General features: G+C 55.0%; 1 protein-coding gene across 13 annotated transcripts in view; it reads right to left on the reverse strand.

The window, feature by feature from the left end:
- ATP2B2 (ATPase plasma membrane Ca2+ transporting 2) overlaps nucleotides 1-27,275 on the reverse strand; it is a 373,064-nt gene that overhangs the window by 53,194 nt on the left and 292,595 nt on the right. For 9 of the 13 annotated variants that reach the window (XM_027582262.2, XM_027582253.2, XM_027582250.2 and 6 more), the window contains 7 exons: nucleotides 23,062-23,319; nucleotides 21,985-22,110; nucleotides 9,516-9,641; nucleotides 7,861-7,893; nucleotides 6,599-6,658; nucleotides 1,454-1,495; nucleotides 392-550 (listed from right to left, as the gene is read on the reverse strand). In XM_027582262.2, coding sequence (XP_027438063.1) covers nucleotides 392-550; nucleotides 1,454-1,495; nucleotides 6,599-6,658; nucleotides 7,861-7,893; nucleotides 9,516-9,641; nucleotides 21,985-22,110; nucleotides 23,062-23,319 — 804 coding nt within the window. The remainder of the gene's footprint in view (nucleotides 1-391; nucleotides 551-1,453; nucleotides 1,496-6,598; nucleotides 6,659-7,860; nucleotides 7,894-9,515; nucleotides 9,642-21,984; nucleotides 22,111-23,061; nucleotides 23,320-27,275) is intronic. The other 4 variants (XM_027582254.2, XM_027582257.2, XM_027582261.2 and 1 more) reach the window with 2 other exon arrangements.

Raw genomic sequence — 27,275 nt, forward strand, 5'->3', positions numbered from 1 at the left:
CGCCGCCAGCCATCACCTGGAGCTCCCAGCTCGGTGGGGAATCGGGGCTTGTGCTGAGGCTCAGACAGGAGGCTTCTCACTGGGCTCCTGGCACTGCCCTCAACCTCTTCAATCTTTCCTCTGCATTGCAGCTGGGGCAGGGGGGGTCAGTCTAGAGCCCCAATCCATCCCTGCCCTCCCCTGCTCCAACCTACTACTGGAGCGCCGATTGTGTAAGGACTCGGGCTGGTTGCTGGGGTAGAAAAGGGTGGGTCTCAGGGACCATCTCATGCCAGCCCCCACTCTGCAGATGAGGCAACTGAGAGCCAGCTTGGGGTCAGAGCCCTGGCTGGGGTCCCTCTGTGTACCCCACGTCCCCCCTTGCACCATCCACCTGTGGCCGCATGCTTACCTGCCTTGCCGATCTGCACAGCCAGCTTGGTGAGCTTGCCCTGCAGCACGGATTTCTCCTTCTTGTGCATGTTGGCCTTTTTTTTGTCATCAGCGTCGCCACCCTCGGCACTCTTAAGGGGCTGCATCTCCATGGCGGCTGCCCCGTCCTGCTGTTTGGCTGCAGGGGGCAGAGCACGCACATGCATGCACACACGCACACGCGCGCACACGCACACACACAGACATGCACGCACCCAGGTCAGCCTGCAGGGTGGGGATATTGGCACCCACCCTGCCTGCCCAGCGGAGTGTGGTGAGATATTCACTCCCTTGTCTGGCCCCCTGCATGGCTGGCACAGACATCCTGTGATACAGGGTCTGCCTCTTCCAGCTGGAGACCCTGGTCCCGGGGCCTGTAGCTGCCTCGGACCTGGAATCCAAGTGTGAACAGGGAGTGACACAGTTCCACCTTGGATTCCCAGTAGGAGTAGGCTGGGGTCCCCGCTGGGCCTGAACAAGCCCACAGATCCTTCCCCAAATGGCCCCTCAGCTTTTCCCACATTTAGACAAGACAGATAGGCTTAGGCATCCCCAGTTGGTTCTTGAGTGTGTTGGTGGGATATTAAGCAGCTGCTAGACAGGAGGAACAAAAAAGGGGGCTTAAAAGATAAAAGAGAGTGTCCTTATCCATGGGTGCCAAGCCCCCTCCTCCTTCAGTGAAGGACTGACTGGTGGGTCTGGGGCCTTACCCTTTAGCCCCTAAGGATCCCAAAGAACCAGCTTCAAGTCTTCAGCTAAATGGGCAGCACAGCTCCAAGGCTGGGGAAGAGCCGGCTCACAGGTGGCCCCTGTCCTCACCGGTGATGTCTCCATTGGGCCTGGCAACCACGTGAATCACAGCCCACGTGAATCACAGCCCCCCCACCCCCTCCATTGGGCCTGGCAACACGTGAATCACAGCCCCCCCTCAAAGATGTCAGGCACCTGCAGGTGCGGACCTGTCTGCTTCTAGCCTGGCTCTCAGAGCCAGTGGGGGAGGGGCTGCAGGGACCACAGAAGCCGGCGAATACAAAAGGGTTACCTTTGCTCTGGCTGGCGTCCACATTGCCATCCTGCATTTTACCTACACGACAAAGAATTTTAACAGACAACAGAGAACAGACAATACACGTCGATCATCACAAAGACGCAACAGGGCCAAGGACACTCATGTCACAGATGGAGGAAGGGCCGAGCCGACTCCGTCCCTCCACATGGGGGCGCTGGGGAGGCCCTGAGACAAGAGCAAACCTGGCCACTGCACTGGCTGCAGGCTCTGTCCTGATTCTCTGGGGGCTTGGAGAGAGAGCTTCAGTGGGAATTATTTCAGCCCTGAGGATACTGATTAAATGACAGCCTCTGAGGGTAAAAAGGACCAGAGTCGGCTGGCAGAAAGCAGAGGGGTCCTCAGGTCCCCAGTGATTAATTTGGTCGGTACCTTTGGTGGGCTGAGAGGAGGCAAAGGAAATGAAAGAGACAGACAGACAGAGAGAGAGATTCTAGAAAGGGGAGGACTTTGGTCAATGTGTTCCTTAGTTTCTGGCTCCAGGAGTGACATATGTAGAATTTTACTTTCTCCTTTTCCATCTGGAGGAGCGTGAAGCCGCAGCAAGGACGACCTCCTGCCCAGCTCCATTGAGAGTGACCCATGCCAAGGGTGAGCAAGGGCTCCCTAGTGGTGGGCTTTGAGGTGCCCCAAGCATGTTCAGGGGGCTTGGGGGGAGTGTCCTGGCTTTCAGGGGGAAGCTGCTGACCCCTCCTCTCTACTTGGGTATATGTTCTTTATTCTGAGGTTGAGCAGCCCGGGCCCTAGTAGAGAGGGAAGTCAGGCCAGTGGGCTCCCCTGGGTGCCCCCCTGTCCCGGCCCTGCATGCCAGTGCTGGGGAAAGGGCTGAGCCTGGGGTTGCTCACCCCCTAATCAGCGCTGCCTGGGAGGCCCCCTCCACAGTCTCGGCCAGAGGCTTGTGGGCTGGGTTTTCAGCGTGGGAGGTACTGGTTGTCACTAGCTGGCAGTTGAGACACCTGCCTTTCCCTGCTGGCCCTGCAGAGAGGGGGTTTCCTCCTGTCCCCTTGGCCTGTTCTCTGAGCTCACTCAGAGCTCTTCCCATGGGCCTGGCGCCACCTTGGGAGGAGTCTGAGGAGGTCAGCCACCCTTGGCCATTGGCTGTGAAGGGGATTCTCATAGCTCATGTTCTGTGAGACCCCACCACGTGCCAGGCGCATATAGAACCTCCATGAGTTCATCTAATCCACACCACATCCCTGCAAGGGCACTCCTGTACTGCACCCACTTACAGATGAGAAACTGAGGCTCAGAGAGGCAGACGGCCTGCCCGGGTCCCAGCGGGTTAACGGAGAGCTGGCCCCAAAGTGCATCTATGTTTCCACCGCAGTTGGGAAGAAGACAGCTATCCCTCAGCCCCTCTGAGCCCAGAGGAGGGGCATTAAGGCGACCCCGGTGGGACTGGACTCCTGAAGCCCCTGTTTTGACACCAACTAGCTGTGTGGCTTTACCACTCCCAGTCTCAGCTTCCAGACCCTGTAAAATAGGGATGCGATATTCAGCTTCCGGAGCACCTGCGAGTTGCCTTAGCAATAATCACTTGCCCGTTTAGCATTTTGCAGTTTGCGAGTGTCATCTCCTGCCCATCTTCCCGACACCCTGCGGGTGGGATGGGGGGGATTCTCATCACTCTCATTTTACAGATGAGGAAACTGAGACCACGGGAGTTTCCGAGGCAGCTCTCCTTTCTGGAGCAGCCCGATGATCAGCCTGCGACTGCCATCACCGTCACCACACCACTCTGTAGGTGACTCGGAAGGTCCCGGCCCTGTGCTGTCTCTCCAGGGGAAATGCTGGGCTGTTCCCGCTGCCTCTCACAGCCAAGGGTCAGTGACCCCCTTGGGCGGATGGAAAGAGAGGGGCCCCTGTCGCTTTATTGCAAAGTTCTTTTTGCTGGATTAAAAACAAAACAGAAAAAGCCTTTTTAGAGCCAACAGGAATGAACTACAACAATTATCTTTATTTTTAAAAAATAATTTTACTAACTGGGCTAAAGGACACGGGAGGACTCCTCTTCGATACTTGGTTTTAGAAGACACAAAGGGGCCTTATTTGCATTGCATATTATCAGATGCAATAGCCCATGTGTGCGCCCATTAACCAAGCTAGCAATTTCCTCTTTTATTTCCATAGTGATCACGTGGCCAGAAAAATAATCACCAATGCATATGTTCGAGGGAGGGAGCGGCGTTGTGGGGGTACTTCTGTGCAGATGGCCTGGTTTCTCAGAAGCAAGGGACTGATCTGGATTTTTTCTCAGCCAAAGTGGAGCTCGCCTGGCCCCGGAACTATGGTGGGACAGCCAGATCTGGCTCCATGCATGACCGGGAGGGGGGGCTATTTCAGGGGAGCTGGGATGGGGAGCTCGGGTGGAGACTCGGAAGCTGCCAGATGCAGCTTCGACAAATGGGTCTGTTCTCTGCATGCATCGCCAGGACCATCGGTGTGAAAAGCGCGTGTGTGGAGGATTCATGGTGAGGTGACCTGATAAACAAGCTGTGGGGAGACGGAACACTAACTAGGTGAACTGGGAGATGTTACTTCTCTTGCCTGTGCCTCCGTTTCTTCCCCCGTGACAGGTGACAATTTCAACCAAGGTGATGCTTATGAAAAGCACCACAAAGTGCCCTGCTAATGTCTGGAGTTCAGAGTGATGTATTTACTAATCGTGATTACAAGCAATGTATTAAACAGTGATATGTTAATAAATGTAAAAAATAATAAAATGATAATGGCAATCATAATGCCTCCAAGATGAATGGAACACACCCGCTTTCAGTTGGGAGGGGGTTTGGGGGGGTGGAATCAGAGAGACTTCTACCAGCTGAGTGTGTTTTCTATATCCACATCATCCTGATTTGGCTCAGAGGAAGGAGGGAAAGGAATGGTTAATTCTGTCATTGCCCAAGGCTCAGCCTGGCACCTCTCAACCTTTAATGTACTCTGACCTGGAGCCTGGAGAGCTTACTAGACGAGATTGGGCGTGTTCAGGGTGTTATGGCCACTGACTGGAGAGCTTATTAGAACGCAGATTCTTGTTCAGTGGGTCTGGGGTGGGGCCTGAGATTCTGCATTTCTAACAGGCCCCTAGGAGATGTCCCGCCTTCTGGTCCTCTGATTACATTTTGAGCAGCAATGGCTTAGAGCACTATTCCCTAAGTATATTACAGAGACATACCAATCCCACGAGATTCAGCCAGGAAAGGTCCTGCAGCCAAATCAGCCTGGGAAGCCCTCCATGGCGAACTTTCCACTATATACCAGCATATTCAAGGTTCTGAGAAGTTCTGCAATAAGGAAGAGACCAATTCTGTCCCACGGTTCTTAAACATCTCTGACCACAGGGATCCTTTTCTTGGGGGCAGGACCTATCAATATTCCTGTGAAGTTTACAAGACACACTCCTTTGGGGAACCCTGGATCAGAAAGTGGAGTATGCACTTTAGAGCCAGCGGGCCTGGGTTCAAATCCCAGCTCTGCTACTTTTCTCCTTCTGTGACCTTGGGCTAGTGTCTTGGTATCTCCAAGCCTCAGTCTCCCCATCTTTAAAGTGGGGACAATAAACTCTGTATCGCAGGGCTGTCATGAGGATCAAATGAGGCCGTGAGCAGGAAATGTTTGTAAAGTGCCTGGCATACAGTAGGTGGTCAAGTTTCCCATTTTTCCTGCAGTTTTTCTCAGGATGCTAGTAGTTTTCTGCTACAGTTTGGAAGTGAAGCTGCCTTTTTTTGGGACCGACCAGCCTGGATGCAGTCTGTGTGTTCACCGAGCCCAGTGGGCTCACTGCTGTGGGGGAAGCAGAAGCCGGCTCCTGTTTCCTTCTCCTGCTGCCTGGGTTTGCCTATATTGGTTCTCCCTGTCATCCCTCACCACCCCTCCCTGATGCATGACACCTCCCACACCCCAAGCTGTTCTCCTTTCTCCTCCAGAGCCTGAAATAGACCCACACCCAAATTAGCAAGGCGCAGCTCACAGAAGTGTCTTGCTTGGCCCCTGACATCTACGAGGTGCTTCCATCATTGGTCGCTTTGAATGCAGGTGGCTCAGCCAGAGGTCTGGGGCAGGGGATGGGAGAATGGGGTAGGGCAAGATCTTCAGGTCTTCCAGGAGTGGTGAGGAGGAAATGATATAATGGGTGAGAAAGCCACAGCCCGGTGCCTTCTATGCAGCGATGCTGCAAGAAAGGCTTTTCCCTTCCTTCGATCCCCCGGGGCAACGGTTTTATGATCAAGCCCTACAGCTCTCAGCCTGGGTGACTATCATGCTACCTAATATGGGGACAGGGGACCTATCTGAGTACACAGAAGCCTCATCACTCTGAAGATGGGAGGGCATAGGAATAAGAAATCCTCTAAAGGTTTAGAGACAAGTGAATGGAATTCCTTCTTGCCTGTGGGTAAGGAGGTTAAAACGCAGATAACAGGTACCGTGGCAGCCCCCCACCGCCACCCCTCACCCCGTAAGGGGGCCCGTAAGAATGCAGAGACTCAGGACAAATGCTCCAGCACAGGCAACAGCAGGAAACACCAGTCTACGTCCGAGGGACAGAACCAGGCCCGAGCCCAAGCGAGCCCCCTGCCCGTTCACTCCGAGAAAGAGAAGAGGAAGAAATGTTTATCAGTGGCTCAGCCATGCTATGGGGTGAGGCCAAAGAGCTGAACCCTGGCCTGGGTCCCCCTGCCTCGAGGAAATTTTCGAGTTGAGGACTGGAGCCTTCAGCAGGGACCCAGACACCAGCTTCAGCCCAGGTTCTGACCCCAGGACTTCTTCCCCAAGCTGGGGCCAGGAGTGTGCTTAGGAGAGGGCCACGTCGGGTGGGATGCTGCTTCTTGGGAGCCAAATCTGAAGCCCAGGGTATGTCCCTCTTCTGGGCCCCACTGGGGGTCAAGGGCCCCACAGGAGCCAGTGCTACTTCGGCAGCCGCAAGTGGGCGCGGAGCGGATTTCCCGGTGGTGGCTTCTCTCTTAAGCGCCTGCCCCACGTGGGAGGGCGATTGTCCCAGAGCTGCCCATGCACATCCAAGATCTGTGCGGTCCAGAACAGGGAGAGGCAAGCCCAGAGTTGGGGGTGGGGGAGAGAGACGCCCATCCAACCGAGACCGAGAGCTCGCCATCGGAGACGTACCATTGACTAGGCTGGTATTTGCACTATCTGCAGCATTTGAACCTGCTGCCCCATCGGCCGCTGTGGGGGTGGGAGGGATGGAAAATGCAGTGTGTCACAATGGAGAAAAGCAACAATGCAGAACAGCAACAACAATAAGGACATGAACCAACTTGTGGGAAATAACATGACTATATTCTTAAAAAAATAAAATCTCCGTTGGAAATCAAGAAACTCAAATTTGGGAGGGGGGTGGGGGTGAAATGTTCCCATAGAGATTCAATAAAAACCAGGGAAAAAAACTCAGACATGGAGGGTCTTTGAAATAAAGCATGGCAGATGATCAATGTGGTTAGGGTAGGGTGGCACTGTTCTGTGCCAAGGTCTGGACTGATGCACCCCTCCGGCTACGCCAATCAGGCAGGTCCCCATCAGAGAAACTTCTCTGAGAGGGCATCTGGCTGCCCGTCAGGGCCAGAGGGACGCATGGCCAGGACTCATTTCAAAACATTCAACAACCGGCGCAGTGAGGCACCTGCCATTCTGATCGGGTACTTGCTGTGACCACCATCACTGCATCCCAGAGGGACATCCAGCGGTGGTGGTGACTCAGGATTCGAGCCCTTGACTCAGGCCACTGCCCACGGCCACCTCCTCCTTCCTAACCAGCACTCTATAGATCGCCTGGGTCACCCCCATACGAGATGCCCCGTCATTGAATAGGTGACATCCAGCATGTCGCACTTTGTGTGTGGGACAGAGAAGGTACTGGCAGGTTTTCCTTAGTTTAGCAATTAAAAAGGACATAAGGTGGTCAGATGCACTCTGGTTGTTCTTTCTTGGGGTGGGGGCAGATGGGTTGTGCGGGAAGGAGAGGGAAGAGACGCTAGTGGGTGAGGTGGTGTCCATGCTGTGCGGTGAGGGTGGCGGGGACGGGCTCTGTGGGGTGTGCGCCGGAGAGCAGGGCTGTGGGGTCACGTGGTGGTGAGCAGGGCACTGCACGCCGGTGTGGGGGGCGGAGGGCTGTGTGGGGTCGGTGTGGAGACGGCGGTGGTGGTGCCACGTGCATCGGCGGGCGGGGCGAAGCACCGGAAGGGCAAACAAGCGGAGCGAGGTGCCGGTTCCTCCAGCGGGGCCGGCAGCACGTCGGGGCACAGCAGAGGGTCTGGGGGGTCAGGGAGCCTCCGCCAGCGGTGTGCTGGTGGTCTAGGGCCACGGCTCGGGGGCCAAAGGCTGCTGCTATTTCTAAAAATCCCATCTACCCTGAGGGGGTCTTACTGTACCTGGTAGCTGAAGGCCATCCCCCTTCTTCACACCTGTGTGATGATTTTTGAGACATGTTAATGAAGGAGAAGCACATACAGCCCAGCCTCACCTGCATGTACAGGCACGCACGCACGCACACGCACACGCACGCCTGCGGTCATCCTGACATGGGGGCCCGCCGTGGAGGTGGAGGGGATGGGATGGGAATCCAGAGGCGCGCCAGTCCCCGCCATGCTGCTCACGGGCGCTTGAGAGGCTCGGCTGCCCCCATCTTCCTCTGCCATGGCCCCCCCCACATCCCACTTCTTCCCTCTACACGGACACTCCCATCTCACTGGGATGCAGGTGTGTGTTCGGTAAAGGACTCTGACCTGTGCTTCAGGGCAGGAGAGGCCTGTCTTCCTACCAAAATCTTCGAGGACACAGGTCTGGCTTCTGCCCCTCACGCAGGCCCCAGTGAGGCTAAGAAAAGGAGCAAAGACTGCCTCATCCTGCCATACCCTGCCCACTGCCTCTATTTGCCCAACTGTCTGCACCCTGGGGCCGGAGCCGGCCACAGCTTCTATGTCACTCTGTGGGCGCTGTCCTGACACCCTCTGGGCCTCTTTACTAGGACTTTATCCTCAGTTTCAACCTCAGCAGTTTCCTGGGTCTCTCCAGCCTCTGGACCTCCCTGAGGACAGCTCAGCTCCACTGTTCCTGCTGGTGGGGCTGCCATAATCTTAGGGGGACCCCTCTAGAAAATGGGGTATTGCCCTTGGGAACAAGTGACCTTTGGTTATGACCCAGGCTCTGTGCCTGGTTAGCTCCAGAGAGCTGGAGGTAGCAGGGCTGCCCCTAAACCTCAAGGAGGGGCCATTGACGTTCTCATCGCCTTCCCCTGGACCACAGATGGTCTGGCTGTTGGGAACCCCCTTCTGGAGCTTGGGGAAGGAGACAGGACAAAAGACGAAAGATGTGAGAGGGGTCTGTCCCTGACACTGAGCGTAGGTGTTGGGGAGGGAGCTAGCTGCTCTGGGGCCAGAGGCCTGGGCCTTTGGATTTGGGCCTAGCCAGACGGGCATCCCTCCCTCTGCTCTGAGAGGCCCTTGTAGCCCAGGCTACCAGCCTGCCACACTGAGGGGCACCCCGGGGGAATAGGAATCTTGTTTCCGAGGCAGAGGAGGAGCCAGGATCCAGGCAAGGTGGCAGCTCTGGGTGGCGGAGGGGTGAGAGAGGGAACCACAAGTGTGGCCACCTTTCCTAGAATCTCCTCTGCCCCCATCTGGGCCGAGTCTGTGCGGGGGTGGTTTGCAGCTCTGCTCTGTGGACTTGAGAATGGTGGTAGGAGTGAGCGCAGGTGGGGCTTTCTACTCCATGTCAGGGCTGATGAGGGGACCAGGTCACACTCGAGGCTGGAGACTCAGCAAAGGGCTCAGCACCCTGAGCCTGGCTTGCGGGGGAGGGTCCTCCATGACATGACCGGACAGACAGAGACTGGGACAAGACCCTGGAGATGGAACAGACAGAAACCTCCTGGGCCGAGCAGGGCCTCAAGGATGCAGGAGGAGGCTGTTGGCACAGGGCGTAGACACAGAAGGCACTCAATAACTATTTCGTTGAGTGAATGAATAAACAACAAAAAAGTGACCTGAAGAGTGCCTCTCCTGGTCCGTGAGAGGGTCATGCTTACCTTTCTTGTCTTTCTTCTCTTCCTCCTCACCGCCAGCCCCCAGCAGGGTGAAGATGATGCCGGTCTGAGAATTCACCCCCACGGCAGTCACTACCATCCGTCCAGAGCCCTCCATCACGTGGGTCCCTGGGGAAGGGGACAAGAGCCAAGTTACCGTTGCATGGGCCCAAGCCCCCTCCCCAAAGGAGTGGAAGGAACTGGATCCCAGAAAGCTCCTGGCTCTTTGCCTGCCAAGGTCCTGGGGTACCACCCATGGTTAGGGTTCAAACTACATATTGTAGAGGCTTTCACTTCGGGACAGGGCTGTAATGGGCCCGGGACTCAACCACTGCTCCTCCTCACTTCTTAGGCCTACCACCTACCACCTTCTCCTGGAGAGTCACCTCCCTCTCTGTCCTAGACAGGACTGGACAGGACCACTTATAAAGGGGTCTACTCCCTTCTAACCATCTGGGAAAGAACTCAGGGCTCTGGGAACTTGGAAGAGAAGACGATGGCATCCTTCTTTTCACAAACATCTAGCTGAAATTTAGCATTTCCATATGAACATAGGCAACCGACCCCAGGAGTGTTTGTTCGTGGCCCACAACGCCATTACATGCATTACAAAGAGTGCAGGTTCTCTGTCCTTCGACTTTGTAGTTGTTGCAATCATTTATGCTCATCCTAATCTTACAAGCACAGAGGTTATTAGACTACCTGCCAGACCTGGTTATTAGGGTGCTGACGAAGAAGCACATACATTACTCCATCACACATTGTTTCTTACGTTAACTGCTTCAATATAATGAACTTCCTTTGTGATCCAGTGTATTTTATTTTATGCATTTTAAAGCTTTATTCTGAGTATGGGTGGTACGTGATAACACTAGACCTCCCCAGGCTCCATGGTGCCTGAAAACCCCCTTTGTAGAATTTTAGGATTTTCAAACTGGGTTTTAAAGGGCCCTGGATGGGGCGCCTGGGTGGCTCAGTCATTAAGCGTCTGCCTTCGGCTCAGGTCATGATCCCAGGGTCCTGGGATCGAGCCCCGCATCGGGTTCCCTGCTCGGCGGGGCGCTGCTTCTCCCTCTCCCACTCCCCCTGCTTGGGTTCCCTCTCTCACTGTCAAATAAATAAAATCTTTAAAAAAAAAAAAGGGCCCTGAAATTCTTTTGAAGGGCAGGAGAGTGGGCCGAGGGGGGAGAGGGAGGCCTCTTGTCAGAGTGGTTCCACTTTTATTCATCTTTGGGGTTTCTGTGTCAGCTGCTGTGCAACACAGGTCCCCCCGACCTGCAGGCGCAGAGGGCAGGTGGTCCAAGGTTCACTTGGGCACCCCCCCCCCAAGTTCATGCCAGACTGAGGATAAAATGCAAAGGTAAAGCTGCTGAAAACCGTGCTATATACACACAACGGAATATTATTTGGCCTTCGAAGGGAAGGCAATTCTGACACAGGCTACAACACGGTTGAGCCTTGAGGATATTACGCTCCGTGCAAGATACCGGGCACAGAAGGACGGCTGCTGTGGATTCCGCGGCAGGAGCTCTGTAGAGCAGTCAAAGTCACAGGGATGGAGCGCGGAATGGTGGTTGCCAGGGGCCAGGGAGGGAGGTTGCAGGGGGGCTACTGTTCAATGGCTCTGGAGGTTCGGTTTTGCAATATGAAGAGTGCCGGAGGTGGACGGTGGTGATGGTTGTGCCACGGTGTGAATGTCCGTAACGCCAAGGACCTGGACACTTAACAATCCTTAATGTGGTATATTTTATGTGTATTTTATCACGATAAAAGAGTTGGGGAAAAAAAAAAAGCAAACCCGCTGAAGCCGTGGCCTCACTGGGGAAACAGGTGAGCCCAGGGTGGGGTCGGGAGGCGGCTGGGATCCAGCTCGGGACGTGGCCGGCTGCTACCTTGGCCTGGTCCCGACAGAGGAGATGTGGGCACAGCCAGCCCTCTATCCTCAGGCTGGTGCCGGGGACATGTCACTGTGTCCTAGGAGCTGTCACAGACCCACAGGCCACTCACAGGGTCGGCCTGCATGGGGTCTCCTGCAGCAGGCTCTGGGCAACCCCTGGGGAGGCCCTTCGGCCTGCACTTAACAGTGGCCCCGCTGTTTAGTCAAGAAGCTAGGTAAGTGCAGTTTGCATCTCCAGGCACCCATTTTTTATTTTAAATTTAAACTTTTACTAGCCTGGGTGGAAAGGTCTCTTCAATGCAGCATGTGTTTCCTTCCCCAACGGAGAGGGGAGCATCTCAGGATATCCTCAGGCTGCACAGAAAGAACCAGAGTGGGGCGGAAGGCTAAAAGGCCCTGATGACTTGGTTTTTTTTTAAGATTTTATTTATTTATTTGAGAGAGAGAGAGAGAGAGAGAGAGAGAGAGAGAGAATGCACAAGCAGGGGGAGGGGCAGAGGCAGAGGGAGAAGCAGATTCCCCGCTGAGCAGGGAGCCTGACACGGGGCTTCATCCCAGGACCCTGGGACCATGACCTGAGCTGAAGGCAGACGCATGTGCGCGTGGGTGTATGTGTGCGTTCTAGCCCCTTGCCCTCTAAGATCTCATGATCTCAAAATGCTTTACAGACAGGCAGATGGACACTCTCCAGTGAGTTCCTTCATGGCAGGTAAAGGTCAGTCTATCTGTGCATGGGTAAACCAAGTCACGCAGGCTCCCAGAGGGTGTGCGAAACCCGGTGAGCTGTAACAGAACCCAGATGTTCAGATGGTGAGCTCTTCGGCGGGCTCCTTGTTCATTCCCAGGACAGAAGGACAGTGCTCTTGTGTCTCTGGGCAGGGAACAGTGGGGACCACAGGATGACCTTGGACACTGATGGCAGGTTGAGAAGCCCAGGCAGACCCCGGAGCCCATCTACTCACCCATGGGGCACAAGCCAGGACAACCAAGGCCCACTGGCAGGAATTGGTAACTATAACTTGTTGACAAGATTTCTGTGCACTGGCTCAGCTGGTGTGGGGTGTGTGGGGCACTGTGAAATATCAGCAATATTAGACAGAGGAGGAGCCCGGGGTCCGGGGGAGGTCACATGGCAGGGGGGGGGCATCACCAGATTTTTCAAGGTGAGGGAGGAACATATTGCACTGATTCAGAGTATGGATGGCAGTGGCCGTGGCCAGCGCTGACCTCCATGGGACACCTCCTGTGTGCCAGGCATCGAGCTAAACCCTTCATAGGGCGTCATCTCATTAGTCCTCACCCTGGCCCTGCATTTACAGAGGAGAAAACTGAGGTTCAGGGAGAAGTGGCTTGCCCAGGGTCATCGGCTTGTGGGGGCAGAGCCAGGATTTGAACGCCTCCCCATCTCTCAAGCTGATTCTCTTTGTCACATACAAGTCCCCATCTCAGGAAGCCAGGCCCTCACACCCTGGTCTCAAACACATTCGGAAAATGTTTGCTCTGCCTGGGTGGTAATGGGGAGGCCAGTCCCCACCTCCCCAGCCCAGAGCAGGTTGGAAAAATACACAGGGGGCCAATTTCCACCCAAGATAATCAGACCCCAAATCACCTTCTAATCTAATCACTCCCATCACAGCAGGGAGCTGACAGTTCTGCCCAGGGAGGCAGGGAGGAGGGAGGAAGAAGCCAGGGAGGCAGCCTCCGGCCACAATGTGAGACATGGGACAGGAGTGCACAGGGTGAAGGCACAGCACATGCCCTGCTCAGCCTTAGATGAGCCTCAGGGTGGTCCTCCAGGCCCCAGCATTAGACGGGCCAGGGGAGCTGGGCCCCAGCAGCTCCCCCCACTCCCGGCCATGGCTCTAACCACTGTCCCCCAGCCCAGACACCCTCAGTAGCATCTCCAAGGTCCAAATATCTCTCAGCGCGCCCTGGGTGAGACCCCAGCCTGCTTCTGACCCTTGATCACTGATTCCTGCCCCATGGCTTCTGCCTTGGGAGCATGCCGCTCACTAGGGATGTGTGGTCAGTCGCTCACCTTGGCTCACACAGTTACCCCCTCCTGAGTGCCCTTCTCCCTCCTCTGGCCCCAAACCTCCTCCTCTAGGCTCGGGAGGAAGGCCCCTCTTAGGTGGCCTTCCCTGACCTCCACTTCATCTCTCTCCTCTGAACTGCCCTCCCACCTACTGTTTCCCCTGGGGGTGCTTCCAGGCCTGGCTGCCCAACTAGACTGTGAGCTCCTTGAGGGTAGGTTCTGAGTGCAAGTCTCCCCTTAGCAGAGCCCAGCTTGTAACCGGAACTCCAGCACACTTTTTTTTTTTTTTTTAACTGCTGCCTCCTTTTTATATATTTTCCCTGGTAGGTATGTGTTACATTTAGGATGGAGAATCTCTACACCCCTCAGAAGCCATCTTTATGGTTTGGCAAGGGGTCAGATTCATCCTAGCCTCACGCTCTTCCCCACCCCTCACTGGGCCATCCCTTCCCCCTACCAGGACCTCAGAGCCTGCTGCCCCTCCTAGCAGGAGGAAAAATTGAATGGACCAGGTCACCCCCTGTAGCAATCGTACCCCAGCTCCAGAATACCCCTCAAAGGGTGATGTTTGACCCCACGGGCTACAGCTCTAATGGTGGAACCAAGTCAAGGTCGATTGACTAAATCTCCCAAAGGAACACAGCAGGGTCTCTGGGTAGCTGCAGAGCTGAGAACCCTTTGGCTGGGTGGGGGACCCTGGCAGGGCCTTGCACCAGGACCTCAATGTCCATGGTCCGTTGGCACCATCCTGTAGCCCCCACCTCCTCTAGTCTCATGGAGTCCCTCAGAATACGTGAGCACAGGGGGCGGGTAGATAGTGCTCTGGGCCGAGGGTGGGTGGGACCTGGGAACCGTCTGCTGTCTGCTTCTGATTTGATGTGTGACCTGAGGCCAGCCCTCTCCTCTCTGGACCTCAGTCTGTCCTCTGGAGAACGGGGAGGTCTAACTTACATCATCACCTCTCAGCGATGAAGTCTGGGCACCAAGGGTCCCAGAGAGACAGGGCCACTCCTGGCTGGGGTAGGGCAGCCTCCATGAAAACGCTGTTATCTCGGGAGTCGGGAATCTCGGTTCGGATGGGATCTTGGTTTGGATGGGATCCTGTGCAGACAGACCGACCGAGTGTGGCTTTTCCTGCCTGGGGCCCCACTCCTTCACTTGATGGTCACATGTGGTGGATTGCCAATTCTGTTCCAGGCTCTGGGGCCCAAAGGGAGGCCTCTGCCCTCCTGGAAGGAGCTCACGGTGTAGCTGAGGTCAAGGGGAGCAGACAGGAACACAGATCAACTGCAACACAAGACGACAGAGACCCTGGGCCCGCTGGACTGGTGGGGTCACAGCCCAAGCAAAGGCGGGGAGGTGGAAGAGCGGGATGGCAGCAGAGACACTGGGCTGAAGCTCAAGGCCATGAGGGGAAGAGCAGGAGAGAAGCTGGATCGTGGCAATGATCAGAGTGGAGGGCTGCAGAGTTGGGTCTCCCTGGTGTTCAATGGGGAGCAACTGGGAGTACTTCTGGGGCAGGGAGGGAGAGCATTACTATTTAAGAGTGAGCAGTCCCTTTGTGCCAAGTACTATCTGAGCTACTTTCTCCACGTGGCTGTCATAATCACCCCATGAGTGACCATCCTCACTCCCATTTCACAGACGGCGAGCAGCCCGGAGGGGCCATCCCTGCATCCAGCCCGGGAGGGTGGAGCAGGCGTGGACCGGGGGTGTGGCCCCAGTTCTTTCTACCTTGCTGGGAAGGCTCGTGGAGAAGTTGGAGGCAGAGCTGTCTGGGACCACTCTGAGGCGCAAGGTGCGAGATGGAGGCAGGGGAACAGAGGGGGAGCTGTGTCAGCCACCCAGCAGCCATCCATCCATGACAGAGAAAGGAGCTCAGGCCCAGGGAATGCTGTGGCTCCCACCGACGAGATGGCCTGTCCTGTCCCACCTGAGCCTTCATCTCCTCCCCCCAATAGGGGAGTCCTGTGGCCTTTGATCTGGCAGCAGAGGTTGGGCCAGAACCTTCTCAATGGCCATCTCTGCCTTAGACCAGCTCGAAGCAACAGGACATGGTCCCCACATGGTCCAGATGTTGGCTGTCTCAGGCCCAGAGCCCCATGCAATGGCAAGTGGGGCAGTCTGAGCCGCTGGTGGCAGAGCTGGAGGGGCCTCGTTTTACAGAAGGAAGCTTCTGAGCCCAGAGAGGGCAAATGGCTGACTGAGGTTGCACAGTACCTGAGGCACAGGTTGGGCCTTGAACCTAGGGCTCCTCGCTCTCCTGGTTTTGACTTCCCAGGCCTTTCTGGACAGGAGAGGGGAGGGGTCTCTCTCTCGTGGTAGAGATGTGAAGAAGGGATAAAGGCCATTTGTAGGAATTCTTATCTGCTTCCGGGCACAAGCACCAAGCAAAGCCAATGCAGTTCCCAGCCCAGGAGTGGTTTCTTCATCATTATTGTTATCAACACAGTTAATAACAGTAATAACACATGCTTGCAGAGCACTAGAGAGCTGGCCAAGCATTTCAGTGCCCACAAGCCTGTCCTCCTCACAACAGCCCTGTGAGGTGGGTTTGGTGCAAGTACAACCCCAAGCCCCTCCCCTCCCCGTGGCCTCTCTAGCTCAGAGAGGTCGAGTGATAGCCCAGGGTCACACAGCTGTGAGTGGTGGAGCCGGGACTTGAACCCGTGCTCTATCCACTACACCCCGCTGCCTCTCATGGAGAAGAGGCAGGGTAGTGTAATGGAGAGAGCGCGGGCCGAGCGGCAGACTGGGCCTTCCTGCAGTCACGGTGTCGTCCTAGGTTCCCTGGAGGCGGCGGCAGTGGTGGCGGGTCCGGCTCTCCATGCCTTGCCTTCTGCTTGGCGGGCAGGGTGGGCAGCAGGCCTGAGAAGGTCTGCCGATGTCCCGTGCAACTTCGTGCTGTTAACGCTCTGGCTCCAGGGGTGGTGGAGGTGGCTGGGGGTCCTGCCGGGGGCTGAGCCAATGGGCCTGCAGGAGCTAGGCCCTGCTTTTGGGGACACCCCCCCAACCCCAGACCCTGGTCCCTGGCCCTTCCCTGGCTACATAGATGGCGCCTAGTCGCTGGTTTCTCAATGGAATTTAGTATAAACGCTCCAAACAGGCCTTGCTGCTGGGTCATAAAGCCCCAGGGTCCTCAGAGGCGAGCTTGCATATGGAGGCTCAGGGAGAGCTTGGGGCTGGGAGGCTGGAGGGCTGGGGTCTCGCTCTGGCCCTGCCTTCTGGGGCAATTTACACTCCTGCTCTGGGCCTCAGTTTCCCCAGGTGCAAATCAAGACCAGCCCAGGGTTCTCTAGGGATCTGGAAAACTCCTGGAAGGCTGCAAAGTCACAAGTCAGGGCATTTCTTTCTCACAAGCGGGATCACTGCTTCCATGGGACTCTCACGGGGATTCAGGACCCCAGGGCGTTAGAAACCGCTGGCCTTCCATGAAAAGAGGCTGAAGGGGCAGGACACATAGATGCCACACAAGTCCTGCACTGGGTCCTGGCCCGGAGGATGCTGTGGGGACAGTCGAGGGACGTGAATACGTATAGAACATTCTGGTAACAGTATTGCATCAATATTGAGTTTCCTGAATGGCTAGCTGTGCTGTGGTCCCACGTGAGCAAATCCTTTTCTTAGGAGATATGACTGAAGTGTTGGGGCAAAGGATCATCACAACCGCATGACACAGTGAGCTCCCAATTGGGGCAAAATGGTAACAACAGCTGAATCAGAAGGAAGGGCATTCAGGTGTTCTTTGCACTCATCTTGCAACTTTTCTGAAAGTTTGAAATGATCTTAAAGCAGAAAACTCAAAAAAAATAAAGGCCCAGTTCAGAGTTTGTACTCTAGGGCTCACCCATATGCTCCTTGATCCACACGGGCTTTTAAAGAATGGGAATTTCTCACTAACAGTGAAACACTGGGAGATTGTACATGAAATGTGGGTTCTGCCCCCCCCGCCCCCCCGCACCGTGAACGTTGCAGCCACACCAGGACCGGGGGGCTTCTGAGGGCAGCAGTGAGAAGCAGTCAGGCTCTCGCTTTGGTGCCTGTGCTCTCCCTGCCAACCCCGTGCAGAGGGGACCTTGTGACTCTGAATGTTCTACTTTGCCTGGCCTGTGTCTGCCTGCCTGTCCATCCTGGGAGATGAGCTCCGGGCCTTTGGGATTTTCTTTGTGCCCTGAGGCCTGGCACATCTGAGTCTTTCCGAAGGCTGGTCTGTCCCCATTTGTCAGATGGGGAGACTGAGGACCTGAGGGGCAGAGGTCACGGCTGGAGCCAAGAGAGGTCTGGGACCTGGGTGTTCTGCCTTCAAATGTTATGCTTGTTCCACACCACACAGCCCCTCGAAGCAGTACCGTTTACAAAGGACAGTGACATCCATCCATGGGGTCCCCACAACAGCCCTGTGGGGTAGGCAGGGGGGAAGGGCACCCCCCAGCGACTCCTCCACTGCACAGACACCAACATGAGGGCTCAGGGAGGTAAATGGACCTGTCCAGGGTCACAGGCTGGGCATGGTTGGGCCAACTGCTCCCAGTGTCAGAGTGTTCTTTGCCTTCCTATAGGCTGCACCAGTGTGCCAGATGCCCCGAGGGGGTTTCTGCACTACCATGAGGACCCTGCAGGTGCCCCTAGCCAGGTCCCTCTGCCTTCCCCGGGGGCCATTCAACTGGAAGGCCCAGCAAGGCCTCCCAGCACAGGGAAAGGGTCCGAGGTGTCTGTCATGCACAAAAATGAGCATCCAGATGGCAGTTATCCAGAATTCAGAGCACTAGGGAAGAGAACAATCAAGGAAAACCCCCCGGAGGAGGCAGGCTCATGCAGGCTGAAGGTGGGGAGGAGCTGGATGGGGGAAGCTCAGAGAGGGGGAAAGGGGGAGATATTCAAGATCAGAGAAGAGAGGGGGGAAACAGACACTTTGACACAACCTCATCAGCTGGGGTCATCCCATTTTACAAGTGAGGAAGTAGAGGCTCAGACAGGGTAAGAAGCTTGTCCAGGGTCTCCCAGCAAATGAGGGCAGTAGGGATTCGAACCCAGACCTGTTTCACCCCCCAAATCCAGGCTCCATCTGAGGAATGGGGAGGGAACCAGTCCGTTGTGGGCTTCCGTCCGCTAGCACTGGGCTAGGGAGGGGCTCCCCCTACATCATACCCCAGGGCATCCCTACTGTCCTCACAGGTCAAGAGAAGAGGTGTGACACGCCCAAGGCCACACAGTGAGTTCACTCCCAAGCCCAGATCTGCCTCAGTCTAGCCCAACCCAGCCTTTTCTACAATAGCCTTAGCCTCCCTCTCTCTAGAAGATAGTGCTGGAGCCACTACACTGTGCGGGGCCCAGGGATGGAGCTCCTGGTGGCTTCATGCTCAGGGCTTCCAGCTGCTGGATGGGTCTGGGTGAGAGGACCCATGGACAAGTGCATCGCAATGATGATGGTGTCTGTCCATCTGCATATGGCCAAGGATGGACGGGGCCCATACAAGTGAGACCAATAGATCTCTTTGGGAGGCAGGGCTGGATGCATTTAACTCTTTACTTTATCTGAGATGGTTCTCACTCAGCCAAACTCAGTCCACATTAGGGGGCTGTGCTCGAATGGGCCAAGCACAGTGTGGGGGTCATGGGGTGAAATGTGTGTCCCAAGGCGTCTGGGGGTGACTGCCCAAAGGCAGTAGTGGGCAGAGAAGGCTTCTTGGAGGAGGTGGGGCCTGAGCAGATGGACAGGAGTTAAATGTGTAACAAGGAAGGGAGAAGGCCATCTAGGAGGAGGGAGCAGCCTCAGCAGGGGCAGGGCGGAGGGAACAAAGTAAGATGCATCTGCAGCAGAGGTACAGGGTGGGGGTGGGTATGATGAATCTGTGACTTGTGTGCCTGGGAGGGGGTTGAATGCACTGGCCATCCAGGGCTTGGGTCTACCCTACAACACCCCCAGCACCCCACAGCCTGTTGAGGCTCTGCTCACACACAATCAGTGACCGGGCACTCATTACCTTTCGGCAGCCTCTTTTGTCCTAGAATGGCCCTATTACAGAATTCTTCTCTTTCCAATTAGACTGCCTTCTATTGGGCTGACTCTACTCCCTTCTCCCCGCCCCCCCACCCTTCTCCAGGAGCTGGGGCTAAGCCACCTGCCCCTCCCAGCCCTATGCAATTGTGCTTTTGAACGCCAGTGCTGCAGTTCACAGCCAAGGGTCACTTTCTTAAGTCTAGCTCACCCTGCACTCTGGCGATCTTGGTGGGTCCTGCCTCTTGCTTTCTTTTTGCCGTCCTCCCTGCACTCATGGTCTCTGCAAAGTTGGTGGGCACACTTTCCATACTGAAACAGGATAGGGCTCCAGGGAAGGCCACTGGATTACCAGCAATCCAAGAATCAGCACAAACCCACCAGAATCTCCTAGCTTCTAGCACATCCTGCTCTCTTTTGCCCACAGGGACATCTCAGGAGACCCTGGCTGTCGTCTCCTGACATCCAGAGGCCCAGGGTCCACACTATTGACCTGGGCTTCCAGGTAGAAGTGTAGGTAAAGACCAAAAAATTTGGTTTGACTTGGGATGGCTAGCTGACTTCCCATGCATCTCTGCCCCGCCTGAGTCTTTTCCAGAGTCTCCTTGCCCCTGTGCCCATCTCCTTGGCTGGTCTGGGATACACTGAGTCAGTGATTCTGAACATTTTCTTTCCTCAGCCTCCTGCAAGGAACCTACCCCTCCTCTCCCTTCTCCAAACTGTCTGGAACCTTTGTCACCCATCCATTTAGGCTCAGTGCCTCCACCTGACTTCCACCGATCCAGATGACCCACCAGACCACTTCTCCCAGGGATGATTGCCTCTCTGCCAAGTCCTTCAGCTCAGAGGTCAGAACCAGGGCCACGGGGCCATGACCATTTACAGAACCCTCACGAGGCCCTAAGTTCCAAGAAGGCATTCAAGTCTTTCTATGATCTCTTAGACCCCAGGGCCTTTGCACTTGCTGTCCCTCCACCTGGAACGCTCTTTCTTCTCATTGTGCTGGTTTCAGCTCCAATTCAACCTCCTCAGACAGGCCTTCCCTGACCAACACGATTCCTGTTCCCTTCCTCAGAGTCTCTATTTCATTATAATGGTTTAATGTCTTCATCTGAATATTTGAAATTTACATATTTGCATTCTTGTTCCTTTATTGTCTGTTTCTTTTTACGAGGTTCTAAGCTCCAGGATGGCAGGAACCTTATTTGTCCTGCCAATCACACAGTAGCTTAATAAATGTTGGTCAAATAAGTTTTGGATAAATAAACGCCCCAGCGCCGATTCTCATTTCTTTCTACCATCCTACCCTGCAGACCTGTGGATCTTTCTCTTTGTATCGCAAGGACATCCCATATTCCTTCAGGCCTCTGTGTCTTTGCACACATTTGCCTCTGCTAAGAGGCCCTTTCTCCACACCTCTGGTGAGCTTCTACTCACCCTTTAAAACCCCGCTCAATTCCACTTTGGGTAGTTCTGTTCCTTTCTTGGCTTTCTCACCTCTTCCTCACTCCTCTACTGTGGAATTAGCTGTTTGCAGGTCTGCTCCCCCCAGCCTCTGTGGGCTGGGGGCTCTCAAGGCCAGGGGGAGGCTCTGAGTCATCATGGGCCCAGGGCTCAGCACAAGGCCTGGCTCAGAACAGCTGTTCAGGGGATGTTTGCTGAGCAGTGCTGGACAAGGAGGCCCCTTGTGTGTCTCTGTTAGGGGGGTGTCTCATCCAGCTGGGGCCTCACCTCTGCAAGGCCTTTCTGCCTCCTCTCTTTCCCCTGCAGCAGTCAGAGGGAGGTTTAAAAAATGTAAATGTGACCAGTTCACTGCTGAAAACTATTTCAGATGATCCTCATCGCGCTTAGAAAATTTCCAAACTCCTGACCATGGCCCACGAGACCTGACATCTGGGCCCTCCACCCTCTCCATTTTGCTCACAATCTTCCTGCTTTAGGGCCTTTGTACTTCTCGTTCCCTCTGCCTGGTACATGTTTTCCCCCAAAAGCCACAAAACCAGCTCTCTCTCCTCATTCACAACGCAACTCAAACTTGGCTTCCCCTGACCTCCCCAGCCACCTGCCTCCCGTTGTTCTGCTTTGTTTCCGTCATATACCTACCACCCTCTGGGGTCTTCGCAATGTCCGTCTCTTCTCACTACACCACAAGCTTCTCCGGGCAGTGGTCTCATCAGCCTCACTCCCTGCTGTGTTGCCAGCATCCAGCCCCAGTGCCTGGCACATGGCAGGTGTCTAAAGTAATGATCACCTGACGGATTCTTTCCTATCCCTGATAAGAACAGGCTTACTGGAAAGTAAGTTCTGTGAGGGCAGGGATTCTTTGTCGATTTTATTTACTGTACTATCCCCAGGGCCTGGCGCAATGCTGAGTGCACAGTAGGCTCAAAGTACATTTGTTGGGGGAAAGGGTCTGGAGCCAAGGAACAAAGTCTCTGAGAATTTCCAGCCTCATGATGGGGACACAGGTGCCCCTCGACCCTGGAAGCATAGAGGCAGGAACCAGCAATGCGAGTGAGCCCGCCATTGGGCCACATCTCACCTGATAGCAACATGGGGTCCTTGTCCACGGACTTGCGCACCTGGTCAGATTCCCCCGTCAGGGAGCTTTCATCAATCTTGAGGTCATTGCCCTGGATGAAGAGGCCATCGGCAGGGAGGAGGTCACCTGGTAGGAAGAAGGGCAACAGAGTCAGCAGGGTGTCAGGTGGCTGGAGGGTCTTGGAACATTCCCTTACAGGTGTGATTGCAAGGTCAAGCTCACCATTGGGCACCTGCTTTCTCGAGCTCCCAGGGTGTGGGAACGAAGATGGTGCCCATCACAGGCAATAGGCAGCTGAAGCCTGGAGCCAAGGGGAATGGCACAAGGCCTGGAGGACTGAGGCTGGGCCCAAGAACAATCCTAGCTTGAGTGGGCATGCACTTCTGTTTAGGAAGTGCTTCTCTTGGCCTGCTGTGGATTTGGGGTCCAGTTTTCTCAATGATTCATGCTTCTCTGGTCTCGCCTATGGCTTGGGAAATCATTTTGGAAGGGATGAGTCTGTCCTGACTATGCTGATCCCTAAGGCAGAGTGAAGAGGGCACCGCAATCTCTCCCCCATCTTCTGCCTCTGCTTACCCAGGACATACCTTGCCTACACCCTGACCACTTCCTCCATGGCAGCATCACAGGCCTAGAATGTTTGCTCACCCACATCCACTCCCTACGACACCGCCTGACAACCATCCATCAATAGCCCAATCAGATGTAGGAAATGGATTTCACCTCATAAACGCATTCTGAGTGTTAGTGGTCCTTGCAGTATTGTGTTGAGAAGACTTCTGTCTCTAGGCTCCGAGCTGTGATTGATTAGTAATGTCTGCTACAGGTGCAGGTTGTGAGATGGTAGCACATGTGTCCTGTATTTGCCATTTCTGACTTTAAATGGATTCTGGAATCCTACCTCCTCTAGGAAGTAGCCTTCTACTTCCCAAAGAATCTCAGAAGACATCCTGGCTCAGGATTAGCCTTCAGGGACCGGCCCCCTTCCCTGCGCCAGCCTCTCTGGGTCTGCCTGTCCTGTCCCACCTCTGCCCAGACTCTAGCTCTAGCACCCAGCCCTGTGGCTGGGACACTCACCATATTTGACCTGGGCTATGTCCCCAACAACAATCTCGGCCACAGGGATCTGGACCACCTGGCCAGCCCGAACCACGGTGAACTTCTGCTCCTGCTCGATGCGGCTCTGCAGGCCCCGGAACTGCTTCTCCTTGCTCCAGTCATTGAAGGCTGTGACCAGGACCACACAAATGACCGAGAGGAGGATGGCCGCCCCCTCAATCCAGCCGGCCTCTGCCTCCCCTTCATCCTCTGCCCCACCCTGGGCCGTCGCACATCCTGCAGAGAGCAGAAGGAAGCAGGCAGGGTGGGGTCAGCCAGGCAGGAGGAGCATACAGGTCTGGATTTAAATCCCTGCTCTGCCGAGTAAAAAAATGTCAATAATCAGATGAGCATGATCCAATTTATTCAGTGCATCTGGGTGGTAAGCCCTCCGGTTTCCTGCCTTTGTTCTAGGCGTGAGATCTTGGGCAAATAACTTCATCTTTTGAGCCTCAGTTTTCACCTCTGTAAAAAGGGCTGAATATTCTTTGTCTGGGGGACCTATTGGGAGGGTTGAACTTCAATGAGGTGAGGTCCATGGTGGCTCCCAACACGGGGGAGAGGCCTGATTCATGAGAAAAGAGAAGTGAGGATGTAACAGAATGAAGGCGATCAGTACTGCAAGTGCCTTAGGGTCTAGAGGGCAGTTTTGCTGATGTGCTTTCCTTTCACGCTTCCAGCAACTGTGAGACAGGTCTCCAGACAGAAGGTCCAGGGGGACGGAGGGTGGGGGCAGGAACCACAGTGCCAGGCCTGATGTCCCACAGGCTGGTTCTAATCCTGCCACTGCCCCTGTACAATCCTGGGTAACTCACTGTCCTCCCTGAGCCGCAGTGTCCACCTTTGCAAAATGGGAGTCACTGAGATCTCCTTCCTGGTTCCAGGAGAAGACTGTGAATGCCCCAGCCAGAGCTCAGGGCATGGCATTTATGAAGCAACCCCCCACACGCACAGCGAGGACACCCACACTCCAGGCTGTGGGCTGCTTATCTGTCCTACAGTGACCCTGCCTCCCACACCCTTGCACTGTTGAGCCTCCCACTCTGGTTCCCCAGGCTGCTTGAGGCCTGCCAGGCCCACCTTGTGAACGGAAAAAGAAAAGAGCAGACACATCTGATACAAAAGCCTCAGGTCCTGTCCATGGGGTGCTGAGTCCTAGGGTCTCTCCAAACTCCTCCATGCACCCTGTCTCCTGCATCCCCACAAGGATCCAGGGGTGGGGGGAGATTCATTACCTCCACTTACAGATGAGGAAACTGAGGCTCAGGAAAGGGAGGGGACAGCCAAGGTGGGTGCTGCAGCCAGGACTAGCCCAGGCCCTTTTTAGCACCAGAAGGTGGTGAACAGCCTTCTCCATGGAAAGTGACCCTGAGCAGCATCTGACTTTCCATCCCTGGAAAACTCAGAGAGGTTCCCTTTCAAGGCGGCTGGGCAGGGGATGGGATCATTTACAAATCACTTACATCAAGGAGTCATTTTAATTCTCAAGCTGGCCAAGAGAAGTGGTTCAGAGAGGGGTGGCTACTCACTTGGGGTCACACAGCAGATTTGGAGTTTGAATCCAGGCCTGGAATCTGACACTGGACATGGCCTGCCCATTGTCCCTGAGCCCAGTGGCCTCCTCTGCCATGTGCTGGCCTCACATTGCCAAAGGCCCATGGCTGACCGTCGGGAAGTCCAATTCAGTCCCAAGGAAGAGAGAACAGTTTTGGGAGACCCCCGCAGGAGCTTCTGGGAAGCCAGGGGTCAAAAGCAACATGACAAAAAGGCCAAGTGGTGTCAGGGAATGTTTTCCAGCTCTTGGAGGAGTGGAGGTCAAGGCTAGCTGGTGGGCCTAAGCTTGGGACGGTCCATAACTATGTGGCCCAGACGTATGTGTCCCTGAAAAATTCCACGGCTTTCACTGAACCAGTCACTCCTTGCAGGCTAGTAAACAACCACTTCATTGCACAAGGTCCTTGATGCCACTCTGTCATTCTTTTGGAATTCCAGACGTTTCCATAATTTTAAGTTGTTTAGCTGGACCAGCCTTTAGTGCTAATGATCATTATCGTCGTGCTAATGCTAACTGACACCAGGCCAGCCTTGGGTTTGAATCCCAGCTGTGCTACTTCACTGCCGCACGCCTATGACCTAGCTACTTACCCACTGTGCCTCAGTTTTCTCATCTGCAAAATGGGGTGAGGACAGGCACTCCCTCGTTGGTGGATGAGATAACGGAGGGAGCGCATTTACGTAAGGCACTCACCTCGCTGAGCACACAGAGTGAAAGCTGCTGTTTTTTGTTGCCCGGTGTATGGGGTGCATAAATACATTCGAGCTCCACAGCTAGCCTGCAAGGGAGCCTTGGGCATCCAGCTGGAGGTCAGCACCATGTGATGACTGGGGGAGGGGAACCAGGGTGCTCTTCCTTCATCACAAATGATACCAGTGGAAGCCCCAGAGACTGGGAAACTCAGGTGAACCTTGCTAAACAGACACCCAGGCCACGGAAATGTGCTCTTTTGGGCTTTAGGGGAGTGACTTGAGATGCAGAGCCCCAGCGCTTTGCTTTATGGGACTTTTGTTACTCTCTGCCTCTGCTACATGTTTTGTAAATGGGAAGACTGTTGCATGCTTCATTGATGCCCCCACCCCCCACCAGCCCATTACTGATTACAGCAGTTACTGGAGCATTTAGGACACTTAGAGATAGCTCAGGACCATGGAAAACGTTTGGGGTCCGGAACTGTAAAGACCTAACTTCAAATCCAGGCTCTGCTGTGTGACCGTGAGTAAGTGATTTGGCTTCTGTGAGTCTCAGTTTGGACAGCTGTAACGTGGGATGACTTTGTGAGCCCAGAGCCCAGTGAGGGCCTGGCATATATTGGATACACGATAAATATGGGTCTTCTCTCCATTTTCATGAGCTACTCTCCTTGGACTGGCTTCTGGAAGCCAAGGGTATGGTGGTTGAGCAGGATTCACTCTGTTCCCCTGATCCCCAACCCTGCCTGTTGCTTTTGCCTATTCAATACCAAAGAGCCCTTTGGGTCCTTGAGGGCACCCTGCCAGCAAAAGCCCATTAGTTTTTACTTCCTTCTGACGACTGTCTGATGGTCACATAGCACCTTGGGATGGCCAGAAAGTGGGGCTGTGGATTGCTGGCTTAGGCCTTCAGCTGCCAGGACCTGCTGGACCCTGGGAACAGCTCCTCTGCCCCTGGTGCAGTTGGGGAGAAGAGATAAGGAAGGGGAAGGAAGGGGGCTCTGAGCAGGCCCCGCTGAGGGGGCCTTTCAGACCAGGGCAGGGACAGGTTCTGAAGATTGTGGCTACAGGGACTGGGGAGCCTGCAGCTGCTATCTCTCTGGACCTGGGGATTTGTAGGGTTTGGCTTTTGTCTGTCTGACCTCAGGGAACCTGCTGGGCCTCTGTGGGCCTATCTCTACTTGTCCATCAGTAAAATGCGGAAGCTGCTTTCTAGATGGTGACTGGGGCCTGGCATCAAAGAAGGGTCCTCAAAACTGGAAGAGACACAAACGTCTTCCAAGCTCCTACTATGTGCCTGTCACTTGGCTGGCACTCTGACACTAGGGGACCTGTCACGGGCAGGGAGTTGGGAGTACTGAGTGTGCTAATCCTAGCGTGCCACGAACATGCTGTATGACCGCTGAGAAGTATCTGGAGGTCTCTGAGCCAAGAAAGCAAACAGGAAAGGGCTGTGGGCGTGGTAAGGTTCTACAGCCTGTTAAGTCCATCACTATCGTCATTCTGGATATGACTGAGGAAGCTTGAGTCTGACTTGGCAGAGCGGTGGTCCTGGCAGCATGGAAGGTCCAGAACTCAGAGCTCAGGCCGGGGCTGGGCACTGGGGGGTACATACAACCACAGAGAGCAGGAACTCCACTCCGTGGGGCTGGAATATGTACAGCTGCCCTCAGCCGCCCGGATCCTGGCCTGAGCTAGTGTCTCAGCTAGAAGCAGGGAAGGGCAGTGGAAAGCACCAGAAGACTTGGGTTTAAAATCCAGCCCTACTGCCTAACAAGCTGTGTGACCTTGGGCAAGTCCTTCCCCCTTCCGGGCCTTGGTTTCCACCTCTCTAGAATGGAAGAGGTTGTAGCCATCTGTTTGGAGGCCTGTCTGTGGGGAGGCTCCTCCCGGCCCACACTAGGAGCTCGGTCCGTGCTCCCACTGCACCCCCTCTACCATCTGCC

The sequence above is a fragment of the Zalophus californianus genome, chromosome 1, assembly GCF_009762305.2.
Source record: "Zalophus californianus isolate mZalCal1 chromosome 1, mZalCal1.pri.v2, whole genome shotgun sequence".
Lineage (NCBI taxonomy): Eukaryota > Metazoa > Chordata > Mammalia > Carnivora > Otariidae > Zalophus > Zalophus californianus.